Source organism: Carcharhinus amblyrhynchos, chromosome 19 (assembly GCF_965287045.1).
Source record: "Carcharhinus amblyrhynchos chromosome 19, sCarAmb.v2.hapA, whole genome shotgun sequence".
In the NCBI taxonomy this organism is placed as follows: Eukaryota; Metazoa; Chordata; class Chondrichthyes; order Carcharhiniformes; family Carcharhinidae; genus Carcharhinus; species Carcharhinus amblyrhynchos.
This window is the reverse complement of record NC_137342.1, coordinates 18,887,140-18,913,432: the sequence shown is the minus strand read 5'-3', so window position 1 is coordinate 18,913,432 and position 26,293 is coordinate 18,887,140. Positions and strand designations below refer to the sequence as shown.

General features: G+C 41.9%; 1 protein-coding gene across 1 annotated transcript in view; it reads right to left on the bottom strand.

The window, feature by feature from the left end:
- LOC145355353 (cAMP-dependent protein kinase type II-beta regulatory subunit-like) overlaps nucleotides 1–26,293 on the bottom strand; it is an 89,535-nt gene that overhangs the window by 22,154 nt on the left and 41,088 nt on the right. The window contains exons 3-5 of the mRNA XM_080207331.1: nucleotides 14,083–14,135; nucleotides 11,408–11,491; nucleotides 7,168–7,274 (exon numbers count right to left, since the gene is read on the bottom strand). Coding sequence (XP_080063457.1) covers nucleotides 7,168–7,274; nucleotides 11,408–11,491; nucleotides 14,083–14,135 — 244 coding nt within the window. The remainder of the gene's footprint in view (nucleotides 1–7,167; nucleotides 7,275–11,407; nucleotides 11,492–14,082; nucleotides 14,136–26,293) is intronic.

Below are 26,293 nucleotides of genomic sequence, written 5' to 3'. Positions count from 1 at the left end.
AGTTGATGACAGTTGTAGTGGACAACCAAATTTGCTTAGTCTCCTGAGAAAGAAGAGGCATTGTGGGCTTTCTTAACTATAGTGTCGGCACTGGGGGGGGGGGGGACCAGTTCTTCAGACGGGCCTCAAGATGGAGCTGCCTTCACAGTCCCAAAACTTGTAGCAACAGCACTCAGCTTAGTCTAACTCCTTTCAAAGCTTCCTCTGAATGGGCTGACAGTCTCAGGAACCTGGCCACCATCCTTAATTTGATGGCAGAAGCAGACAATTAGGAGGTTCTCTCTGACAGGATCACGCCAGTGGGCGCACACTCAGCAATCGCGGTGCAGGGGACCTGGAAATGGTCCCGGTCTGAGAATTCAAAATTTGTCTTTTTTACAGCATTATTGGCTGGGCCAGCATTTATTCCCCAACCCTGATCGTGTTCGAGGTGGTGGTGGTGAACTGCCTTTGTAAACCATGGTAAGTAGTCTCACAACACCAGGTTAAAGTCCAACAGATTTATTTTGTAGCAAAAGCCACTAGCTTTCAGAGCGTTTGTTGCCCCTCCGTCAGGTGAGTGGGAGCTCTATTCACAAGCAGGGCATATAAAGACACAAACTACAAAATAATGATTGGAATGCGAGTCTTTACAGCTAATCAAGTTTTAAAGGTACAGACAATGTGCTTAACGTTCTCTCCACTCACATCGCTTAACGTTCTCTCCACTCACATCGCTTAACGTTCTCTCCACTCACATTGCTTAACGTTCTCTCCACTCACATTGTCTGTACCTTTAAAACTTGATTAGCTGTAAAGACTCGCATTCCAATCATTATTTTGTAAATTGAGTTTGTGTCTTTATATGCCCTGTTTGTGACTAGAACTCCCACTCACCTGACAGAAGGGCAGCAAGTGCTCCGAAAGCTAGGTGACTTTTGCTACCAAATAAACCTGTTAGACTTTAACCTGGTGTTGTGAAACTTCTTACTGTGTTTACCCCAGTCCAATGCTAGCATCTGCACATCATTTTTAAACAACTGCAGTCCATGTGGTGTAGGTACACCCACAGTGCTATTAGGAAGGGAGCAGGGCCAGGAAGAGAAATCACAGACCGAGGTGCTGCCTGTTTTGTTCTCCTCTCCTTTCACACCCACCCTCAATCAAATATGACATATTTTTCCCTTTTCAAGATTCGCTAAACACACACAGGAAGATCCTAGTAAATTGAACTTAAATTTAGAATTTACATATTGTAAAATTACACATAGCACATCACATGTACAAGTTTCAAGTATCATTTCAAATATTATACACTTTCAAAGGTATCCCAATGTAAAGTAAATTGATCACTCATTGTTGGTTACAAATATTGCCCAATATATGCACAGTATGGGTTATTAATATTGAGAGCAGCAACAGTATCAGTGTAATGCAGTATCAGTGTGCATCCTCTCACTGCAACTATTAAACAAGCCCGAGAGTACAAATTTCATTTTAATAGAATTGTGCACTATTGTTACTGTGACAGGAGAACATCCCCATTATTTATGACACTGACTTTGGTGATTGTTTCAGCTTCGATCTGTGCATTTGAACCTCCGTACACATCTACAGCAAACTCATATTTGGGGGACAGTTCCAATAACTGCAATCCAGATTGCAAGGAACCCTTTCAGCTTGTGTTTTATATATTTTGACTACCTGTTGCAAAAAGAACAGAAAAACCATCTGCATGCCACAGCTCTTATTGCTGGAGAGTTGTAGAAGGAAAGGGGAGCTGGAGTGAGTGAGTGAGGGGGGCAGCCCCATTCATTTACTGCTGCCTAAGCTCCCTCCTCCGCCGCTGGACACACTGACACAGCATTCACTCACCTTGCTCAAGTCAAGTCTGCATCACTAGAAATGAAGTTCCTGTTCTCTCAAAGTAGCTTGTGCGCAGATGTGGATGACAGCCAGGTCCAGCCTATTCCAAAGCTGAGTAGCAACATCCCTGGGTCTGCTCCAGCTGCTATTTCTCATCACCTCTGAAAACTTTTACAGATGCACCAAAGAAAGCATACTTTCTGGGTGTTTCACAACTTGGCATGGCTCCTGCTCTGCTCAAGACCACAAGAAACTACAAAGTATCGTGAATGTAGCCCAGTCCATCACACAAACCAGCCTCCCATCCACTGACTCTGTCTACACTTCCTGCTGCCTCAGCAAAACGATCAGCATAATTAAGGACACCACGCACCCCGGACATTCTCTCTTCCACCTTCTTCCGTCGGGAAAAAGATACAAAAATCTGAGGTCACATACCAACCGACTCAAGAACAGCTTTTTCCCTGCTGCCACCAGAATTCTGAATGGACCTACCTCGCACTAAATTGATCTTTCTCTACACTCCAGCTATGAGTGTAACACTACATTCTGCACTCTCTCCTTTCCTTCTCTATGTGCAGTATGCTTTGTCTGTATAATGTGCAAGAAACAAACTTTTCACAACGTGTTAATAATGTGACAATAGTAGATCAAATCAAAAGCAAGATGTTATCACGAATTGTTCAGTGCAGCTCACAGACTCTGGTATGATGGCCAGTGGGAATGGCCAGTATAACAGCTTTGGCTCCTCCTTTCACAGGTTCCCTGTCTCCCATCCAGACTGATCCTCCAATCATAGATTCTGTCTCTGGAGGAGTGACAAGACTGGGAGAGGGAAGTTGTGATTGGAGGAGCTGGAGCAATGACTAACTTCAGCACTGAATGTATACAGTCTTATCTGGTCTCATTGATTTCCACAACAGATTACATTCCACAGCTCTGAGCAACTTAAAGCGAAGGTAACACAAGAGCTCCAAAAGAAACTCTTGCTCACATCTGTGGATCTGTCCACACATTCTAACTTGTTCATTTCTTTACCATGCATCAAAATGAATTGCATTGCCAGACAGTCTTTACAGAGCGATCAGCACGAAGGAGAGAGGGACAGACAGCACCGCACTCCGCAGAACTACTGGAAAACCAGCTTGCCGAACAAATCACCAGGAGTAAAAGAATAAAAGGAAGAATTTGCATAAATCCAGTGGCCTCAAGCTCCACTGGATGGCAGCAATGTGCACTGTATCAATGGCGTAGATGGACCTATTTTGTACCATGCACAATTATTTGAACAATGTTACATGGACACTAGGTATAGTTACATTTCCTACAGTGTCACTATTAAAACAGAGAGTGGTAGTGTCCCTGAACCTCATTTCCTTTCACCTATCACATCTCACAATCTTCAGACAAAACAAATAATCACAGTTATAAAAGTTTTTCGACAACTCACTTACTTGTTCATTTAGCTCTGCAGTTACAATAGAAACATAGAAAACAGAAGTAGGAGGAGGCCATTCCACCCTTCGAGCCTGCTCCACCCTTCACTTTGATCATCAAATTCAATATTCTGATTCTCCCCCTCCTCCCCCCATATCCCTTGATGTCTTCAGCCCCAAGAGCTGTCTAATTTCTTCTTGAAATCTCACCATGTTTTGGCCTCAGCCACATTCTGTGATAATGAATTCCACGCATTCACCACCCTCTGGGTGAAGAAATTTCTGCTCCCCTCAGTCCTAACAGGCATGGAAAATGTATCACAGTATAGTCCTTTTGTAAGAATTGGTGGTAGGCGAGGTGACAGCAGGAGGGCTATAGTATTTTTATTTTAAATGGGACCAAGTCCCACTGCATCAAGGTAGGCTGCACCTTACAGGCCCTGTGGCTGCCTCCAAATCTCTTCCTTGGTTGGCTCACGCTCACAGCTGCTTCCGGCAATGACGATCTGGTCTCTGCAGACGGTTTTCTCAGAAGCAGGTCAGACCAGGCATTTCGTCCATTTCCAGTACCCATCTTGAGAATGAAAAGTCAGGACTATGGCCGGAAAAGACTTTTCTCTCCAAACTCCCTGGCACTCTGTGCATAGAAAATCTGGCATCATGGTGTGCACCATCACATTGGCAAGGCAGAGCTGGCAAAGCTGGCTCCACAGGGCTTGGGTGCTCTTTTAAAAAAGGGACCCCCCCCTCACCTCCACAACACAAGCACTGGGGCATACCCCACCCCCCATACCCCTCTCCAATTGGAGCTCCCCAGAGGGCCTGCGCCTGGCACTGCTACCCTGCCTGGGTGGCAGTCCCCCCCCACCGTGGCTATACTTACTTCTGCGCCCACAGCAGGTTCCCCTCAACTGCTTAATGTTTCTAAATGCCTATAGTAAACTTTGCTGAGATGTTTAAATGAGGCTCCTGCCTTTTTTTTGGGTGGGAACCTCATTACACCACCAGGAAGGGGCAGGGAAAATCTGAGAACAAGATCTTGATGCTGAGATTCTCATTCCCGCCGTCTCACAGGATTATCCATGAGCGTCGCTAATTTCACCCGTAGTGAACACTGGCACAAAATCTCAGCCTTAGAAGTTCAGCAAAATGAGTAAATCCTTTGTTCAATACTATTAAAAATGGCCCAAGAGGATTAAAAATACAACAATTAAAAGCAATGGTGCTGTCTAATGAATGCCATTGTTAACGCAACAACCTTTTTGCCAGAAGAAATTAATATTGTAATATTGTAGAGCCAAAACGTTTGTTGATGTTAGGAAGTGCAAACTCTCACAAACAGGGAAGATTATTAGGCGGCCACATATTTAATTTCTCTCATATTCCCTGAAAAATAGTGAAGACAGGTATTTTTGAAAGTAAAAATTCATTTCACACATTGAAGTGAATTGTAGCAAGAGTAAAAGTGCATTAGGTATTTACAGCACCATTTAAGTAAATAATCATGGCAGTTATCAATTAATAACCCGGTTTGGGGGTTGCAGCAATACTCAAGGGAATGTGGATATTTATATTGACCCACTCGGGAGTTTCATGGCCATTATATTATTTAGCTTTAGCTGCCACCAGAACCTGCATCAGTTCTCTGAAATTTAAGCTGGGTGTCAGAATTATAACTCAACTGATTTATATCATGATAGACAACAGGAAGGAAACACAAGAAGACAGCATCAGAAAAATGCTCAGGTTCATGATCACATTCCCCAGTCGCAAGTCACTGGGAGCCCAAGGTTAGCTCGTTGTCACGAAAATAATGCAAGCTTCCTTCCTCAGATGGGAGTCTGCACTTACAGGTATTGACACTGAAATTGATGCTCGGTTAATGCTACAAGGTTAGCATTAACAAGAAAATGATAACATTTGGGACGTTTACTTACGGTCTGGGCGCTTTTTAAAATTAGGCTACTGGTCCAAGATGCCATCCAGCTTTAACTCTCAAGGATTTTTGGGTGATTATGGTGGCACAGTGGTTGGCACTGCTACTTCACAGCACCACGGACCTGGGTTCAATTCTGGGCTCAGGTGACTGTGTGGAGTTTGCATGTTCTCCCCATTTTTGTGGGTTGTGAATCTGTGGAATTCAGTACCCTAAAGTGCAGTGGATGCTGGACAGTGAGTAAAGTTGAGGACAGATTTTTAATTGGTGATGAGTTGAAGAGTTATGGGGCGAAGGCAGGAAAATGGTGATGAGGAGCGTATCAGCCGTGATTGAGTGGTGGAATGGACTCAATCACGGCCGATATGCTCCTCATCACCAACTTTCTGCCTTCGCCCCATAACTCTTCAACTCATCACCAATTAAAAATCTGTCCTCAACTTTACTCACTGTCCAGCATCCACTGCACTTTAGGGTACTGAATTCCACAGATCCACGACCCTTTGGGAGTAGTAGTTTCTCCTCAGCTCGGTTTTAAATTTGCTACCCCCTTTCCTAAGATTATGACCTCTTATCCTAGAATGCACCACAAGAGGAAGTATCCGCTCCACGTCTACTTTATCCATACCTTTTATCATGTCGTATACCTCAATTTCATCTCGCCTCACTCCTAAATTCCACAGAGTTTAGGCCTAAACTGTTCAATCTCTTCATATGACAAACCCCTCATCTCTGGATTCAATTGAGTGAACCTCCTCTGAATTGCCACCAGTCTCTCTCGGAGAATCAGAGTAGACTCGATGGGCCGAAAGGCCTCTTCCTGCACGGTAGGGATTTTATGGTTTTATGATACACAACTGATTTGGGGAATGTTAAGATATTTTCTGGATGGAAGCCAGACAGGAATAGTCATGAAACTGCATTTTTACAAAGTATGCTGTATTTGAGACAATAGGATATGATATTGAATGCATTCCCAAGTATTTGCATTTCGGTGTTAGAATGATGCAGACTCATTATATGTAGACTCAGAAAAGCAGCCAGTATAATTAAGAACCTCACACACCCCGGACATACTCTCTCCCACCTTCTTTCATCAGGAAAAAGATACAAAAATCTGAGGATACATACCAACCGACTCAAGAACAACTTCTTCCCTGCTGACGTCAAACTTCTGAATGGACTTAGCTTGTATTAAGTTGATCTTTCTCTACACCCTAGCTATGATTGTAACACTACATTCTGTACTCTCTCCTTCTCTATGTATGGTATGCTTTGTCTGTACAGCACGCAAGAAACAATACTTTTCACTATATACCAATACACGTGGCAATAATAAATCAAATCAAATCCTGTGTTTATTTTCGACCACTCTGGACCAGGTGGACATAGACAAATACTGATAGGGAGAGTCAGCCAGAAATAGGCTAAAGAATGACAATGAACCCATGTGACCTTGGTGCTTAAAAGTATTTCTAGTTAGGGCTGTTAGCCTACAAATCATGCCTGCCTCATACTATGAGTGACAAGAAAAATGTGTTTTCCATCGATTCAAATATTTCAAGTAAAATAGATCAGGGCTGCAATCGTGCCTCATGACTTCAGATTACTTCACCTTCACCACGGAAGAGAGTATGTCTGGGGTGCGTGGGGTTCTTAATTACACTGGCTGCTTTTCTGAGTCTTCAGCAAGACAGAAGGTGGCATGTGACAGCATGCAAGAGATCAGAGCATCCAGTACACAAAATGGGTCATTTGTGGCTGTCTACTCGAGCAGTCATTCAGTGAGATATTGTGTAGACTAAATTGCAGCTGAGAAAATTTGTAGTGCCTCCATCTTCCTCTGCAGTCAAATCCCAAGCCAGATTGTCTCAGTTAATAATCCTAAAACATCACAATGCAATACGGAAACTGGTCAGAAAATGAAATGGAATTGAGAGAGATTCTTACCTTTCAATCACATAGAAGTTATCCCCATCATCCCCTTGATCAATGACATGTTCACCAACTTTGACGTGCATTTCAAACATGGCATCCAACAGCTGAAACATTTGTTCCTGTAAAAGACAGCGGGCATCAGCTACTGCAAGCACTAACATGGTATTCCACGTTTGCAAATGACTCAGCAAATTGAAAAACTGCACATTTCTACATTTGTAACTTGGTAGCCAAGCGAGGCAGCAGCTGGACACAGCTCCAATTTTATAACACACTCTTTGTTAAAACTGAACGGTGGTGCAAGATCCACACTGAAAGAAGCAGCTCTAACTGTCAGGCTGGCAATACCGAGAATACCAGGGATGAGGGCACGAGAGCCCTGGCCCCACTACTGAAATGTAAATACTCATTTTAATATTTAAATCACGTGGAGCTGACGATGCTGGAAATGCAGTGGCTGGAGGCATGCAGAGGCCGTGGGCCCAGCAGGAAGCCCGCTAAATGACCTCCATTCAAGTCTGCAGAGAGCCGGGAGAATCTCCCCTGTGGTAATTCAATTAATTTCTCAATTCTGCTTTCGGATGTAAAAGGAGGTCCTTTGTGGCCATGAATTGAGCCCTGAAGGGGCACAACCAGCAGGGAGGTATCCTGACATCTGAGACAAAATACCCAATGGGGCAGGCAAGCAGCACAAAACCCAATTTTATGCCCCCTTTCCTTTCTCCCCCACCACCCATCACCCCATCTTCAAAGCAGCATTAAATTTCAACCATAGACTGTCACAGGGCTGGTAAAGACAGGAAGAGTGAGAATATAAACAGAGATAGGTTTTAAAAATATGGATCCTGTGAATTTGCCACTCTTCCAACATACTCTTCATGTCATAGGCTCCACGTCCCTCTCCAGATCAATCTGCTCATTTTAAAGTCGGATTCCTTCTGTGTCCCTTTGACCTGCTCAGAATAAAATCAAAGACTGCAGCTAAGTCCCCTTGGCAATGTTAACTGCCTGCCTGCTTTCCAATGGCAAGAGAAGTCAAAATTGCCCCTTAGGTAGCCAAAGTGAAAAAGTATCCTATTCTGCAATACATTTCTGAACTATAACAAGAACACAATTCATCTGAACAGAAATTGAATCTCTTGCTAAACATCAAAGGGGATGCTTCAGAAGCTGCCTTTTTGACAAGCAACTGTAGTTTTTGCACATGCTAATGACTTCACATTTACAAAACATGACAGAAATTGAAGAAGTATTTTCGAAGGTAAAGTTCTAACTAGAAAATGCTGGAAATACTCAGAACATCAGGCAGCATTTGTGGAGAGAGAAACAAAGTTAACCTTTCAGGTTGTTTTCTTTTCGTCAGATGACTGTGGAAAGAGTGTGATATAAGCAAGCGAGCACCCTCAGCAATGTGATCCACCTACTCGCAGCTTCAAAATCACCCCTTAGGTATCTTTTTAAAATGGTTCAGTTAACAGTACCGTAATCACTTAGAAGACAACTTGTTGTGGCTTCAAGAAATAACGAGTTTACTGTCAAAACTATTTATATTTATATACAAACAAGGGTCTATGAGCTATGAGGAGAGGCTGAATAAACTAGGCTTGTACTCGTTAGAGTTTAGAAGAATGAGGGGAGATCTCATTGAGACGTATAAGATGATGAATGGGATGGATAGGATAGAGGTGGAGAGACTCTTCCCGCTCAAAAAAGACAGTAGGACTAGGGGGCACAGCCTCAAGATAAAGGGGAGGCGGTTTAGAACGGAGTTGAGGAGGAACTTCTTCACTCAAAGGGTGGTGAATCTCTGGAATTCTCTGCCCGTTGAAGTGGTGGAGGCTGCCTCGCTAAATATTTTGAAGAAGCGGGTTGATGGGATCTTGATAAGAGAGGGGATTAAGGGTTATGGGGAGGAGAGGGCGGGAAAGTGGAACTGAGCCACGACAGATCAGCCATGATCTTATTGAATGGCGGGGCAGGCTCGAAGGGCTAGATGGCCTACTCCTGCTCCTATTTCTTATGTTCTTATGTTCTTATGTTATGTTCTGACAGAGCTGCAACACATCTACTTTCTACTCCTCCCTGGCTCCAGCTGAGGTTCCTCCCTGAAGTGGTGTAACAAGATTAGTGAGGCATTTTGAAACAGTACTCATTAAGGCACTGACAGAACTAGCAATATTCAGTTGAATGACTTTAAAATGAGCTAACAAAAAGCAATTTACACATATGAGATGCAGTGATTGATTCAAATTAGTGATTATGATTGTAAAACACAAATGCTGATATTTTAAATGCATTATTATTGATTTTAAGGAATATTGTTCACTTTGGTCAAAAGCATCATGACAAAAGTCATTAGGGCGAGGCCATATTTCAAAAGAATATTTGAACCCTGAAAATGTGCAAGATTTATCAGCTAAAGTTTCAGATGGGAGAACAGTAGAACACTATCACGTATGAAGAATAGGGCTTATTCACAGGCCAGGAAAGATGGATTGTTGCCCAGGTATTGTCTCGTGAGTTTGTCTGGTTGGACAGTGAACTTCAAAAGAACTTATGAGAACATGAATTTGAACTTTGGGTAAGCGTCTTAGGTTTCTAGGCAACCATGGTGAAGGAGTCAGCCAAGACAGGAGTTAGCTTCTGGGTTTCACGAACTAGTAAAACACCTTTATGTTGAGGAGTGGAATGCAATTGGCCAGAGTATTTGACAGGTATCATTGTTGATTCGTGCATCTTGAAGATGACTGATTTAAAGTTATTGTGAGGCAGGAATGATAGATAAGAAAAATCTAATTGATCTGTTTTTTGATTGTGTTGTTAGATTTAATCAAAGAGGTTCTGTTGCTTTATACCAGAGCTGCTTAACCTTTTGATGATCCCAAGGTTTACTGAAGTTATGTCTTTATATAGAGAAACAGTGTCTTTGTGAGTCTTGTATTGTCTGAGATTTCTTGATAGTACTGGTCACCTCAATGACCCCACTACACTCCCCAGCCCTGCACGCATGCCCTTGCACCAATTGGCTTGGCTTCCTGTGCTGCTTCTCCTTAGCGTCCAGCCTAATCTTACGGCTCTCGGTGATCATCTCCTGGAGAGGGGTTATGTTATCACAAGTCCCTTCAGGTATTAAAGGGCAACTTGTGATTGATTGTGCCATCAAAACAATCACAATTAATGAAAGCTAGAATGGCTGATACAAGAAAGATCACGTGTGTGAGGGCTACTAATAAATGTCTATGCATTAAGTTATGGCTCATTATACAGTACGTACCAAAAGGTGTACATTAGGTACAAAAATGTCATCACATACACTTTGTTTTCAGTTATATAAATGGTACAGTTATTAGTTCCAAGTGAGATACAACACTAAGGAGTTTTACTGACAGTAGGAGGAGTGGTGCTCCAAATCCATTTATACTCAACCTTTTCCCTTTCCATTTGTAATGAACTTTTTTGAAATACAAACAATCCAGGCAAGACTACATTTACAGAGAAACATAGACAACAGGAGCAGGAGGAAGACATTCGGCCCTTCGAGCCTGCTCCACCATTTACTACCATCATGGCTGATCATCCAACTCAATAGCCTAATTCTACTTTTTCCCCATAACCTATGATCCCATTCACCCCAGGTGCTATATCCAGCCGCCTCTTGAATACATTCAATGTATTGGCGTCAACTACATCCTGTGGTAGTCAATTCCACAAGCTCACCACTCTGTGGGAGAAGAAATGTCTCCTCACCTCTGTCCGAAATGGTCGAGCCTGAATCCTCAGACTGTGACTCCTTATGAACTTAATTATTCATTCCTCATTTCCACAGTTTACTTTCACAAGGCAAGACTTAAGGTGATGTGACTGACATCTCCAAACAATAAACAAACCCTTGATCATTGAGTCATAAAGCAGATTCCCGAGGATGAATGATCACGGAAACAATGACACAATTGAACGAGAAATGGTCAAAAGTAGGGTTGATGAATGGGAACGGAAAGAAGAGAGAGATGGGCTCATTTGGCATAATGCCCTTTCCTGGTTCCAAAACCCAGTCCATGTCATGTTAGATCTTGATTTCCCCCAGAGCGAAAAGATAGAATTCAAATTAGATACAGGGGCAACATTTTATTTTGCAATATAAATGAGAAGCTAGAATCTTTCAAATAGCTGGAACAGTTTTGATTTCTTCACAATTCTTTCGTAACTTCTGCTTATTTCTGTTATAGTCTAAAGCTTAATGACAAGGTCATACCTGGTCTAGATTCTTAAAGAGAAGAATGTCTTTACAAGCATCTTGCAATCTTCTCCTTTGCTCATCTGTTTTGGGATGCACAACCTAAAATGCAGAAAGGATATCACTGTGTACAAGTCTACAAATTCATACTATTTAACAGTGCCTGTTCATCAGGCAAGTACATAAGCTGCAGGTTTGTACCAAGACATTAACACATTAGTACGGGGTCTCACCATTGCCATCATGGGGAACTGCCAAGCAGCTGCCGGGGCAAGGAAAAATAGTTTGGAATTCCCATCTCTCATGATTAGTGCAAGCAGAGCCTAGGAATCAAATGGGGGAGACAGTAGTGCAGTGGTATTGTCGCTAGTCAAGTAATTCAGAGGTCTAGGGTAATGCTCAGGAGATCTGGGTTCAATTCCCACCGTGACAGGTGGAAAAATTTGAATTCAATAAAAATCTGGAATTCAAAGTCTAATGACCATGGAACTATTGTGTGTGGATTGTTGTAAAAATCCATCTTCACAAACATCCTTTGGGGAAGGAAATCTGTCATCCTGGTATGGCTGATATGTGACTCCAGACCCACAGCAATATGGTTGACTCTCAAATGCCCTCAGGAATGGCCCAACCAGTGATGCCCACAATCTCTGAACAAAAAAAAAGTTACCAATTGCTCTCTGAATAGAGGAAGGGATGGAAAAAAAAATAGAGCTTCAGGCATGGAAGAAAATTGAAGTTTTAAAATAATTACCTGCATTAGAATGTCAGGCTTCATTATATCACAGAGAGAAATAGTAGTTTAAGACTGTTAACTCAAAGTACTAGCATTAAATCTTAGCATTTAGGCTATTTATGCAGTAAAGTTTAATAGTCTGATAACATGCAAATTAGGAGAATCATTCAGCATAATACGAAGCCAGTTTGCTTATTCCCTTGTGTACAATACAGTAAAAAGTTGGGACATGGCACAATTAATAGACTTTCTTTAATGTACTTTCAGAACTGGTCAAATTCATTTTTTTACTGTTACTTGCTATCACTCTCGTGTTACTTTTTATACGTTGCATTGCACAACACATTTCAGTCTCCCCAGGCCTCCCAGCACCACATGACCAAAGCCCTGTTCACTGGACAGCTACTGCCCTCTGCTGTTCTCTCTCATATTCACGTGGCCAGAGCTTTCTTAAGCTTTGATTTCACAATGCAAATTTAAGTCAGTGACTGCAGCCAAAACTGCAGTTATCAAGTAATATTACGATAAAAAAGGTACTCATCATTTAAAACACCCAAATGTTTGTAACTTTAATTTACAAAATGGTTCCTCCTGTTTGAACATTTTCATTAAGATAAAAGGCAAATTTCTGCAGATGCTGGAATCTGAAACAAAAACAGAAAATGCTGGAAAATCTCTGCGAGTCTGACAGCATCTCTGACGAAGGTTCATCCAGACTCGAATCATTGGCTCTTTCTCTCTCCATAGATGCCGTCAAACCTGCTGCAATTTTCCAGCATTTTCTGTTTTTGTTGCACATTTTCATGATTTGGTTTGAATTTTTTGAATTGCCTTACTTTCCTTTTTCAAAACAGTGTGTGAGAGAGTTTGTGTCTTTGTATCTCTATGTCTGACTGTCAGATATTTGCTGCTGCACTGCTACAACAGGGAGGTGAGTGGTTTATATCTTCAGGACCTCTGCTACACTATTCCTCCATACACTCCCTATTCCAAGTCTGCTGCTCACTGTTAAAGTGGGTGGCACAGTGATTAGCATTGCTGCCTCTCAGCGCCAGGGAGCCAGGTTAAGTTCCAGCCTTGAGAAACAGTTTCTGTGGAGTTTGCATGTTCCTCTTATGTCTTCGTGGGTTTCCTCAGAGTGCTTCAGTTTCCTCCCACACTCCAAAGATGTGCAGGTTAGGCGGATTGGCCATGCTAAATTGCCCCTTCGTGTCAGGAGGACTAGCAGGGTAAATATGTGAGGTTACAGGATAGGGGCTGGGTGGGATTGCTGTCAGTGCAGGCTCAATGGGCCAAATGGCCTTATACTGCACTGTAGGGATTCCATGATCAGTGCATAACTCTCTTCCAAACCAAATATTATCCTTTTTTCGGAAAAAAAGAAACAAAAGATATTTGGACAGTGTGCAACAAAGTCTCTGTTGGTGACAAAGTGAATAGCACTGCTGCCTCACAGCACTAGATCTGGGTTCAATTCCCAGCTTGGGTCACTGTCTGTGCAGAGTCCGCACATTCTCCCCATGTCTGCTTGGGTTTCCTCCCACAGTCTGAAAAATGTGCTGCTTAGAACATAACATAAGAAATGTGAGCAGGAGTAGGCCATCTAGCCCCTCGAGCCTGCCCCGCCATTCAATAAGATCATGGCTGATCTGTCGTGTCTCAGTTCCACATTCCCTCCCTCTCCCCATAACCCTTAATCACCTTGCCTATCAAAAACAAGGTGCACTGGCCGTGCTAAATTCTCCCAAACAGGCGCTGGAGTGTGGCAACTAGGGCATTTTCATAGTAACTTCATTGTAGCGTTAATGTAAGCCTACTTGTGACACTAATAATTAAACTTTAAACAATGCCACCAATGGGGAAGATTATGGGGGTGGGTTGATGGGTGGGAAGAAGCTACTTATTTTCCACTCAAACTAATAGATTTTATTGCTTTCATCCACTTAATGTTGCTTACCCGAGGCTCCGTGTCCTCCTCTTCCTCATCAGGATTGAAAGCTTCTGCACATACTAAAAAGAGATACTAACATTAATAATATAGAAAGGACTGCATGGTTTCCTGATTCACACCAAAAGATACAATTATAAAATATGATACCTTCAGTGCAAATTTTTTTAAGCATGATTAACATTTTATATTAAATTAAAAGGCCCACCTTTCATAAAACAGGCATTCTAGTTACATTGCAGATTAGTTTTTTTTTTAAATATGTGAGCATTCCGATAGCTTCAGATATAGAGGTATTGCAAATAAATAATCACAAACTTAATGATGACGTGACAGATATTCACATGAACAATTCAATTAATTTGAGTGGATGATTTTTCAGACGTGTTAGGTTTCAATGTAGATAAGGACAGGAAGCAGTGGAGTGGTGGCAATGTCACTGGCTGGGCATCCAGAGGCCCAGGTTAATTCTCTAGGGACCCAAGTTCAAATCCCACCATAAAAGCAAATTACGCAGATGCTGGAATCTGAAACCAAAAGGGAAAATGCTGGAAAATCTCAGCAGGTCTGGCAGCATCTGTAAGGAGAGGAAGAGCTGACGTTTCAACAGACTTTGACAAAGGATCACCTGGAAATGTCAAAACGTCAGCTCTTTTCTCTCCTTACAGATGCTGCCAGACTTGCTGAGATTTTCCAGCAATTTTCTCTTTTGGTTTCAAATCCCATCATGGCAGTTGGTGGAATTTAAATTCAATGAATAAATCTCGAAGAGGAAGCAAGTCTCAGTGATAAAGAGGACTATGAAACGACCATCAATTGTCACAAAAAGTCCATCTGATTCACTGCAGTCTTTTAGAGAATCTCCCTTTGTCGTCTGCTCTGGCCTACATATAACGGGCAACAAAAGCTGCCCTTGCCATGAAAGAACGTTTTTTTTATAAGTAGTACCATTACGTAGTTGCTTACAATAACATAATGTCTCTGAAGCGCCTCTTCAATGCTCTCATCTCACAGTTGAAGAAGAAAACAAGAGGCTTTTGCAGAAAAGAAAGGTGTCTAATTCCTGTAGGTCTCAAGCTCTGTTGTGAGCAGAGGACAAAAGGAGTTCTACAGTATTTCAGTGATATGACTGTCCATTATTCTCTGCATGCATATCAGGTGTTGAGCTGCAATGGATCACGCTGAACATAATTTAGCTTCATATCTATCAGTCAGTGTCACACATTCAGTAACAGGGTTAAATCAATTGGAAAACTTTGGTGTAACAGGGTCTCTTCCTTTAAGCAAGTATCAATATTCTATGTACTGTGAGAATGATGCCATCAATCAACCAAATCCCCAGCCACCAAAGAGATAGAGATTATTCTCAAATATACATTTAAAGAAAATGTGATTTTTCTCCCTCCAACCTGTCCCTGCAAAATAACAAATCCACCCTCAACTCCACCCTGGAGTGGTCGTTTCCAACTGCAGTGACATAAATTAAAGCCATAATAACATAAGCAAGTGCACACATCCCAAACTAGTGATCATAACAATTCGGAAAAGGGGTTAAGAGAGAAATATGTTGTTAGAGGAAATAAGAATAGTCTGATACTAAAGACTAACATCAGGCTAGACTAATTTAGAAATTATTATAGTACAGAAAAGGTATGACGTGCTTGGAATTACAAAGGGACAGATGTATAGAAACACATATGACCACTGTAGAGATTTTAAGTATGTATTTCTGGAAGAATTCTGTACATCATGGTCAAATACAGACTGCCCCAAGGCATAATGGGATGAAAGCTAAGTGAGATGAACCACATTCTTTAATGACAGTATGGCCACAGGAGCACAGTTTTTATCACTATAGTTCCCAGGCGCTAAATGAATAGAACAATACATTTAGTGCTGATAAGGAATGCTGAGCAGATAATGGAAACAGCAACTCATGAACTCTATGGAGAGTCTGTGAGAAAGTTACCTTTGAACTCTATTACTTACGTAATAGAAGTTGCTAAGAGACAAGCAGGTGACAGCTTCCAGATTATACGAACCAATGAATTCTCATGTTGCCATAGAACAGGATGTAACTGGCCAATGTAAATAATCCATAGTCACACGATTGGTCCATCGTATTAAGATGGACAGAGTAGGTGGACAGATGATTTCTGAAGAAGTATAATTACAGAATGCCATGATAAAGTAATCAGATTGAGTTGAGCTGTCTTAAGTCAGTCTCCCTCCACAGTGGAAACCAGGCCTAGGTCAATAAAATACGTCTTCAACCAGAAACTACTGTGTCCAATGAGTTCTTTGTATTTGCTGAGCAGTATTAATAAAGATAAACCTCCTGCATAAAATCAGCATAATATTTAGCTCTCTGAAAAGTTCCTACATATGTATTCACAGAACCTCTCTGAACACCCATCCACCATACTTCCATTTGTACAACAAGTTGGGGCCTGGGACCAGCAGCTTAGCTAAAAGTTAACGCTGAGATCTGTCTTAAAGAGAATCTTTAAGAATTCAGAAAACAATATTCAGCCAGGAAATGAAGATTAGCAGCCGTTTGACAAATGGAACCCACACCCTTTGACATCGGTCCAAATATAACCATTTAACTGGGAAACTGTGTGTTCATTTGATCTAAAAGTTGTCACTTCATGACAAAAAAAGACATTTTCCGTAATGGAAATATCACTTGGTAACTGGGGCCAAAAATTTTATTTGCCAAATGATCCAAATCAGTCACTAAATTAGGCAAATCTTTTCAGTTTATTGAGGCAATGTGCAAGGTTCAGAAGTTCTCAGTGCAATACATTTCACGTTCAAGTTCTCAAGAATGCAAGGACTGAAAGAATGCTGGCACTGTTACCAACTACATGGAAACTGTATCTAATCTCCTATGTGGTTCAAACACAGACATTAATGAATCTGATGTAGTAGTCTCAATCAATTTGGCTCGATGAGTCGCTAATTAAGGACAGCAGTATTACTTTAAGACGCTGACTTTATTTTTTGTGGAACTCACTGCCTGAAAGGAAGATCGAGTCAGAAACACTCACAACATTTAAGAAGGATTTAGATATTCACTTGTGCTGCCATAATCCCCAGGGTTATGGGCCAACGCTGGAAAATGGGATTAGTGTAATCAGATCTTTGTTGACTGGGGGAACACAATGGGCCAAATAGCCTCCTTCTGTGCTGTAAATGTCTATGAATCCAAGAAACAATTAATCTACATGTGCCGGCATCATACTATTTGTAATCCATTTCCAAGCGACTTTTCAAATCCTTTGTCTGCACATTGGTTAAAACAAAAGGCTAAATCTTTCAGGTCCTTATGATGGATCTTAACAACAGAGGTTGCTAACGTTTAGAGTTCCACCTATAAATGGAGGCTTGACTATTAAATGGATTATAAACAGAGAATTCTCTGGTGCTTCAGTAGAACTGTTGAAAATAAAGCAAAGAAAAATGTCAGTTTATGGGCGTGAAATGATTGTCTTATTACTATAGCACAAACAAATCTCTTTTCACTTGGCAAATAGAGCTTTTAAAATTCAAGAGTTTCCCAATGCCAGGAATGTATCATCATGAAATGTTGAAGACTTTCACATGTTGTTTCTCCCAAGACCTGAACCAGCTGTGGAAAATCCTGAAAGAGTCTACACTGCACACAGGTAAATGCTGGAATACTGTGCTCTGCACGGTTAGAGCTACAGCTGAGAATTGTATTGTTGAACTGATCCATAAATCCAGTCTTGTTTTGCGGGTGTGGTTCTAAATTAAGATAAATATTTTTCTAATCAGTCCAATACGTCGCAAAAGGCAGCAACTGCAGATGCTGGAAATTTTACACTAAAAGGAAAGAAAAAAGATGCAGAAAGTTCATACCCTCTAGGGGAATAATTAGCACTGGCAAGTAATGTTCATGCCACTAAAGTACTGGGCTTATGACTCTTCCCACTCTTCCTTTGTTTTATTGTTGTCACATGTATTGGGATTGAAAAGTATTGTTGGTTCCATGCCATACAAAGCATACCGTTCATAGAGTACATAGGGGAAAAGGAGAGGAGAGGGTGCAGAATACAGGTGTTACAGTCATAACTAGGATGTAGTGAAAGATCAGCTTAATATGTAGTAGGTCCATTCAAAAGTCTAATAGCAGCAGGGAAGAAGCTGTTCTTGAGCTGATTGCTATGGAGCTTCAGACTCCCATCTTCAACATCCTGGAAGCGTTACTGACCAGGAACTCAACCGAAACGAGCGATAATAATAGACAGTCCTTGACTTTACAATGTTCAAGTTATGACAAGCAGCAGTTACAATGCTTAGGAATTAACAGAAATTAACTATTTTGACTTTCCACATCGGTTTCAACCTCACAACGCCAGCTCAGTGGCATTCGTACACATGCATCGATGTTCAGTTGCTGTCTGACGCATTTTTGCGGTACTTGGAGTTTTTCCAAACATTTTCTTAAAATTTAGGCTTTCTTTGCCCATGATAATGGCAGAAAAGTGTAAATCTGGTGCAAGTGATGTTTCTTCTTCTGAGAAACATACAGCAATTATTATGGAAACAAATAAAAGTCTGGAAAAGGCAAGATTCACACTGAAATTGGGAGAGTTTTGGATATTCCCCAAAAGATCACTGTGACCACCCTGAAAGACAATTCAGCAACATGTTATGGGTTTGGCTCCTATGCAGTCAACTGTGATGAACAGTGGGTTAAATCTATTGCTCAGGTTGAGAAACTAGTATGGCTAGAGGACTAGTGCTTTGAGTTTAAATCAGGAAAAGGCTAGGAGTCTTTACGACAATCTAAAGAAGCAACAGGGGGAAGAATTCTAACGCTGAGCCTTTTACTCAGAGTAGGGGGTGGTCTATGCTGTATAAAGCCAGGCCCAATTTACACAACATCAAGATCTTGGGTGAAGCTGCCTGTGCCGATGATGAGATATTACTGAGATCATTGAAGAGGGTGGATATTGTACTCGGTCAGTTTTTAATGCTGATGAAACTGGGCCTTTTGAGAAGTAAATGCTGAAAATTCTCATTGCCAAATCCTTCCCAGGTTACAAGGCTGCTAAAGATAGGCTCATTCTTCTGCTCACTGTCAATGCTGAGGGTGACTTTCAACTGATACCTTTTGCTCGTGTACCATTTGGGAAAACCCCAGGACTTTCAAGGGACATTCCAAGGCTTTTTTCTCCATTGCTATGGAATTCCAGTCCTCAGGCTTGGGTCAATAGGAATACCTTTTGAGGGTTGGTTCAACAATCATTTTGTGCCAAGTGTCAGGGGTTATTGCAGCAGAAATAATTGCAGCCTTTAAAGCCAGCTACGTTAGGCGCACATTTACCCAGGCCAATAGGGCAACCGAGAAAGGAGGAGGACTAACTTTCAAACAACTCTGGAAGGTTATTAACTATTACCATGCAGTTAAGAACATAACCATAGGGGAGGCATGGAATGAAGTCACATGATCAAATTTGCAAGATGTTTGGAGAATATTGTGTCCTGAGTTTGTGTGTAATTTCCGAGGCTTTATGGACACTGCTGAAAAGATGACCAGAAAACGTTGCCAAGAATGTTGTGGAGTTGTTGGCATCACATTCTGAAAAATTAACTAATGAGGACCTCATTGAATTGAAACAGCGACAGGGGGGAAGAGGAAGGTGACAATGCGCCCACTGTTGAAGAGATTTCTCCTTGTAAAGTCTTAATAGTACAAGTGCTGGTTGAAACATTTCAACATTTGGAAGTTGCCATGTCCCTGTTTGAGAGACATGACCCTCACACTAAATGCAGTGTGCCAGTGAATAAGGGCATCTACAACATGTCCAGCTGTGACAGGGAAATTTATGAGGAGAACGTTTGTCCAAACTTCCTTGGACATTTTGTTTAAGGAAGCAGAGAATACTCCAGAGAAACTTGAAGCCAAGGCTCCTAAGACAACTTCAGCCAATGACCCTTCAAAAGCTCCAACCAAAGTCTGGCAAAGTCATCTCAAAGAAATCCATCCCTTGAAAACCTGAACCAGTCAAACCCATCCATGCATTCAGGAGTGGAGATGACAAATTACCAGAAGGCTTTAAAAGTTTGTCGATGCTTTTTATATAATTTGTGGGTAATGGACTGTTCAATACTGCATGTATCTGTACATTTCTGACATATTCATAACTTTAATATCTTACTTAACTGATGGGAGTACAAAATTCTGGGCTACTTTGCTGAAAATAGTGTATCGGGCTGTGGTTCAGGATCTACTCTCCCCTTTTTAACATTGTTTATGGGAAAATCAGTTCGAGTTATGACATTTGACTTAAGACTTGGTTTTCAAGAACCAATTGAGTTGTAAATCTGAGGACTGCCTGTACTATGGCTGCCAGAAAAAGTCAGATGCTGGCTACTTCAGACCGGACAAGATGCACTGCAGCTTTCAACAGCACTTTCCAAACCTGTGACCCCTACCCACCAGGGAGGAGAAGGGCAGCAGTCACATGGGAACACAACCACCTCCAAATTCACTTCCAGGTCACACACTATCCTGATCTCAAAATATGTCACTGCTGCTTCAGCAAAGCTGAAGTTGTAGAACTCACTGAGCAGCACCATGAAGGTTCCTTTACCTTGCGGATGGTAGTGGTTCAAGGAGGCTTCCCACCACCTTCTGAAAAGCAATTAGGGATGGACAATAAATAATGACGTTGCCAGCAACACCCACATTCCACAAACGAATGAACAAAGTTACATGGGTGAAAAAAAAGGCACATGAAATTGTATCCAAAATGCACGAAAGATTAAAGGAGGAAGTGAAGAAAATTTGAGACCTTGGCATCATTTCCAAAATGCAGCTTCCTGGCATTTCTTAAAAGCTTCAATCATCAGTACAATCATTCGTTTTCAAAAAAATCAAGTTTCCCTTAAAAGGCAGCAACTTTTACAGATGCACCATAAAAAGCATTCTTTCTGGTTGTGTCAAAGCTTGGTATAGCTTCTGCTCTGCCCAATACCGCAAGGAACTACAAAGGATCGTGAATTAAGCCCAATCCATCACACAAACCAGCCTCCCATCCATTGGCACTTTCCACTGCCTTGGAAACGCAGTCAGCATAATTAAGGACTACACGCACCCCGGACATTCTCTCTTCCACCTTCTTCCATCAGGGAAAAGATACAAAAGTCTGAGGACATGTTCCTACCAACTCAAGAACAACTTCTTCCCTGCTGCCATCAGACTTCTGAATGCACTAAGCTGATCTTTCACTATACTCTAGGTATGACTGTAACACTACATTCTGCACTCTCCCCTTTCCTTCTCTATCAACAGTACGCTTTGTCCGTATAGCATGCAAGAAACAATGCTTTTCACTGTATACTAACACTTGTAACAATAATAAATCAAATCAAAATCAATGAGCAACCTACTAAGATGATAGGCAAACACAACCTAGTGTGTCCATTCACTGGGTTGTCTCGAGAGGTTGGATGTAGTTTTGAAGTTTAAGTTTATTTATTAATGTCACAAGTAGGGTTACACTCTGATTAACTCACTGCAAAAATCTCTTAGTCGCCACACTCTGGCACCTGTTCAGGTACACCAAGGGAGAATTTATCATGGCCAGCCCACCTAATGAGCACATCTTTTGGTCTCTAGAAGGAAACCGGAGCACCCAGAGGAAGCCCAAGCAGACACAGGGAGAATGTGCAAATTCCACACAGTCAGTGACCCAAGCCGGGAATCAAACCCAGGTCCCTGGCATTGTGAGCAGTGGTAACCACTGTGCCGCCCCATCTCAACAGTATTTCTTTGAAGCAGACTGCAATCTGCATAATTCCAGAACTGCATTCTCATTTTCTACAGGTTATCCTGGTAACAGGTGCAGCTTCAGCCATTTTATGGTTCAGATCCTTCCATTCTCTCTCTCTCATCCTTTCTCTGTATCATTTGCTGAGAATATACTTTCAGCACAGGCAGTTGTCATTTTGGTTGTCAGGACTTGGTGCCACTTGATGAACAAAATGTCAAACATTACACCTCAGCCTCCCAAGGGCGTGGTGTTATAATCCACGTCAGAAACGCCAAGGTATTTTATGAAGTCAGACTTGATCATAAGTTGCACTTTGAATTTGACGTGGGTAAACATACAATGTTTTGCTTCAGGTATAATTCAAATGACCCACTGGAGAGCTTTTATCAAACAAAGTTTATTTACAAATACATTAACACATAGAAAGAAAATTAGCAATAACTTTTACCAATTACAAGCAAGGAAAAAAAAATGCCATTGTATAATCCTTAGCAACTAAACAGAGTGTTCCAGCCAAATAAGCCCCTCAAACATTCTATTTGGGATTAGCACAAGAAGCTCTTATGCTCACATTTTGTTGTTGGATTCTGCAGCTTTCTTGACAGACACCCAGACACACACGAACTCAGAGCAGCTTCTCAAAACACCAGGGAAAGAGGGACAGAACACTGCACTTAGCCTGAAGTCCAAACACCTTCTAACTAACCAGCAACCAAAACTGAAAGTAAGAACTCTAGGGAGAGAAAAAAAAACTGTCCCACCTGAAATCTCAGTTATTCTTCGCACAATAATTCAAAAGGTCATAAACTCCCAGAAAGTGCATTAGGCCCAAAGTAAAAATAAACAAAACCCTATATAAACCATTTAAGCAGCAATAAAAGGGCATCTAATCAGGCAGCCAGTGTTTATAACTACGAAGAACATAATTAAAAAATACATCACTTAAAGGCACAGTAGCATCATAATAGTTAAAAAAGGAGGAAATACCCAAGTTCAGGTGGTGCAGCAGGGACCATGTGTACTTTTGAATAAACTGTGACAAATAATCCTCAACTAGGGATTGGAAGTCACATGGCAACTTTTGCAATTAAAAAAAGATGCCAGGATAAAAACGCAATTGCAAAAGTATGAAGGGGATTAGCACCTGGCCAATTTCCTTCCCAACCTATGTTTTCTGAACACAAAGGATGATGAACCAACAAGAATTTATTTTGACTGTTACACCAGCAGCACACCACAATTCACACCTAGCCTCATCTCACAAAGTGTTTCGCCATCTTAAGGGAGATGGGAAATATTCAGATGAAGGAATGTTTCACCAGCAGTGTACATCCAGTTCAGTCCACAATCAGATCCTGCTCCTGATGAAAGATCATCGACCTAAAAGGTCAACTCTTGTTCCTCTCTCTTGTAAAGTTGCCCAATCTCCTTATTGTTTATCCAGCATTAACTGCTTTCTGACATTCTCAGTTATTTTGCTTTTGTATCATTGCTTCCTGTGCTGCACAGTTTGTTACATGAATTTAATTCTCTGGCAGGAGATCTAAGAAATTTGTATTTGAGTCTGGGGTCAAATTTGTTTTGGGGTGGGGGATCAGCTGTTGAGATTTTTGCAAGGGTTACCTTGTGTTTTTAAGGGGTTTTTTTTGGCTTTCAGGGTCTCCTTTCTCTTTCTCAATGACTCCATTTATTAGGTAATGCAGTCATGTATCTTCATTACCTTCTGTACTTCCATTCAATTTTTGTTGGTATTCCATACTATACTCTCCTCAATTTTGAGGTCACCTAAAACAGTGGTGCCTGTGTCTTAACGAACAGTAAGTTCCATTCTCCTACCACTCTTGTGTGGCTGACTTACACTGACTCCCAATCAAGCAACATATTGATTTTAAAATCCTCCTTTATATTTTCAAATCGCTCTGTGGTCACACCTGTCTCTACAATCTTTTAGCTCCACAATTGCCCAAGATGTCTAGTTCTGGTTTCCTGTGCAACCCTAATGTCAATCGTTCCACCACTGGTGGCCATACCTGCAGTTGCTGAGACCCTAAGTTCTGGAATACCATCCCTATAGCTTCTCTTCCTCATGTTCCTCCTTTAACATATATTAAAACCCACCTCTTTTGGTCATTCAACCTACCATGACCTAATGTGACTAAGTGTCATATTCCACTTTATCTTGCTCCTGTGAAGCCTTTTGGACAGTTTCATCATGTTAAAGGTGTTAGATAAATTTAATTTGCTCCAGTGGAATTCATTTACCCAGTTTTAAATGTCACTGTTGCCCTATAAGACTTTAAATGCCTTCTGACTATTTCTGCTCTCCTGTATTCAAACCAAGTTCGCTAGCACTAAAACTCAATCCAGTTATTTGTGTAGGGCAGGAAACTCTTGTATAAGTATCTGGGGCACTGCACTCTATGGGCTGGGTTTTCCAACTGTCCCCACGTAAAATATAACAGGGGCAACAGCATGCCACCTTCCCTACCAAGCAGAACCCATTCGCCAAAAAAATGGTAACTGGGTAGGTGTCAAAATTGGCATCCTGCCAACCATTTTAAAAATAACAGTCAACAGAACAAGCAATTGAACTTGTTAATCTGCCAACTGACCCAAATATTACGCTGCTAATGCCATAATACAGTTGGAGTGGGAAGGAATTTTTAACCCAGCTGGTTAATAGGCAGGAAGGAAGGAAATTATGTCTTTCAGGGATGCTCTCTGCTGATCAAGTTCAACTCCCCACTCCCTTCCCCTTTCCACTGTGTCACACTCTGTGGCCACCAAAACCCAGCCCCAATCCAACTCACCACCTTTTCTTCTGTTCCTTGAACCCTCCCCCTGTGCAATATGCTCAGCTTATTACTCCCCGGGATCCGTGTCGTCTCCATCGTGGGATCTACTTGCAGTCCTAGCAGCACCCACACTGGAATATGCTGAGACTTTTAGCAGCACAATGAGGGGCAGAGGTCCCACCTTAAGGCACCCAGGATGCATTACGACTGCAGGGCAGCCTTGTATAACATCAGTCATTGGAACTCAAGAGCAAAAGCAAGCTGTTCAGCCTCTCAAGCCCGCTCCACCTTCCAAATGGCTGATCATCTACCTCAATGCCATTTTTCCATGCTAATCCCATATTGCTTGATGGCATTAATAACTAGATGTTGATTGGTTTTTGTCTTAAACATACTCACTGACTAAGCTGTCACAGCTCTCGAGGGAGAGAATTCCCAAGAATCACTAACGTCCAAGTGAAGAAATTCCTCCTCATCTCAGACCTAAATAGCTTGCCCCGATTCTAAGACTGTGTCCGAGAACCCCCCACAGCCCAACCTCATCAGTCTGATATTTTTTCCGGGGGGGGGCGGGGGGGGGGGTGGTTCTTTTCCGAGTGAAAGGGCTGATTGCTACTGGAGGGAGTCAGAGAGTGTTATTGTAACAGTGGATTGACCCATTTCTCATCTGCACACTTGCGTTTTCAGTAACGATCTCAACTGCACTCTGCTTCTCACTGGCACCTCCAGGTTCCTGAGTCTTCTGCCCTTTCTGTTGCTCCAGTCATAGAAGGCTGCCCAGAATCTCCGATCTCGTCCTTGCCTGCCCCGCTGCAAGAAAGACCGAGAATTTGGCATTTCAGCCAAGACGCCATTCACTTCAGTGGAACCAGAAAATCCCAGTCACCAACGAGAACAGAGATTTTCAACATCTGTCTCAGAGATCAGGAGAGGGGGAACCTTTATTTCCTTCATTTACAGGACATGAGCATCATTGGCTGGGCCAGCATTTATTGCCCATCCCTAACTGCCATCCATTTCAGAAGGGATTTGAGATTAAATCACGTTGCTATGGGTCTGGAGTCACATGTAGACCAGATCAAGTAAGGGCTGCAGATTTCCTTCCCTGCCGGACATTAGTGAACCAGAAGGGTTTTTTTTTACAACAATCGACATGGTCATTATTAGACTTTTAATTCCAGATATTTGTTGAATTTGAATTTCATCATCTGCCATGTGTCTGCGTGGGTTTCTTCCAGGTGTCCCCGTTTCCAACCACAATCTAAAGATACAGAGTTTACATTGATTGGCCACTCAGATCTTGCCCTGGGTCACTGAATTACTAGTCCAATCGTCACTAATGTTGGAGGAGCTGGAGCAATGGCACAATAGAGACAGAATCTGTGACTGGAGGAGCAGCTCTTCACAGGTTCGGTCTCTCCCTCGCACAGGGACACGTTTTCTTTCGTTGGCTGTCTTCGTGACTTAACTTTCACAGCTTTTAAGGGGTTGTTGAAGACAAATTCGCCTGCCATCGCCTGTCTACCCTAATTTGAGCCAGACAAATCAGTGTTGCTAGTGCGAGATAACAGAGGGTGTTTGGACCTTGGTGAGAGTTATGGAGACTCATTAGTTCAG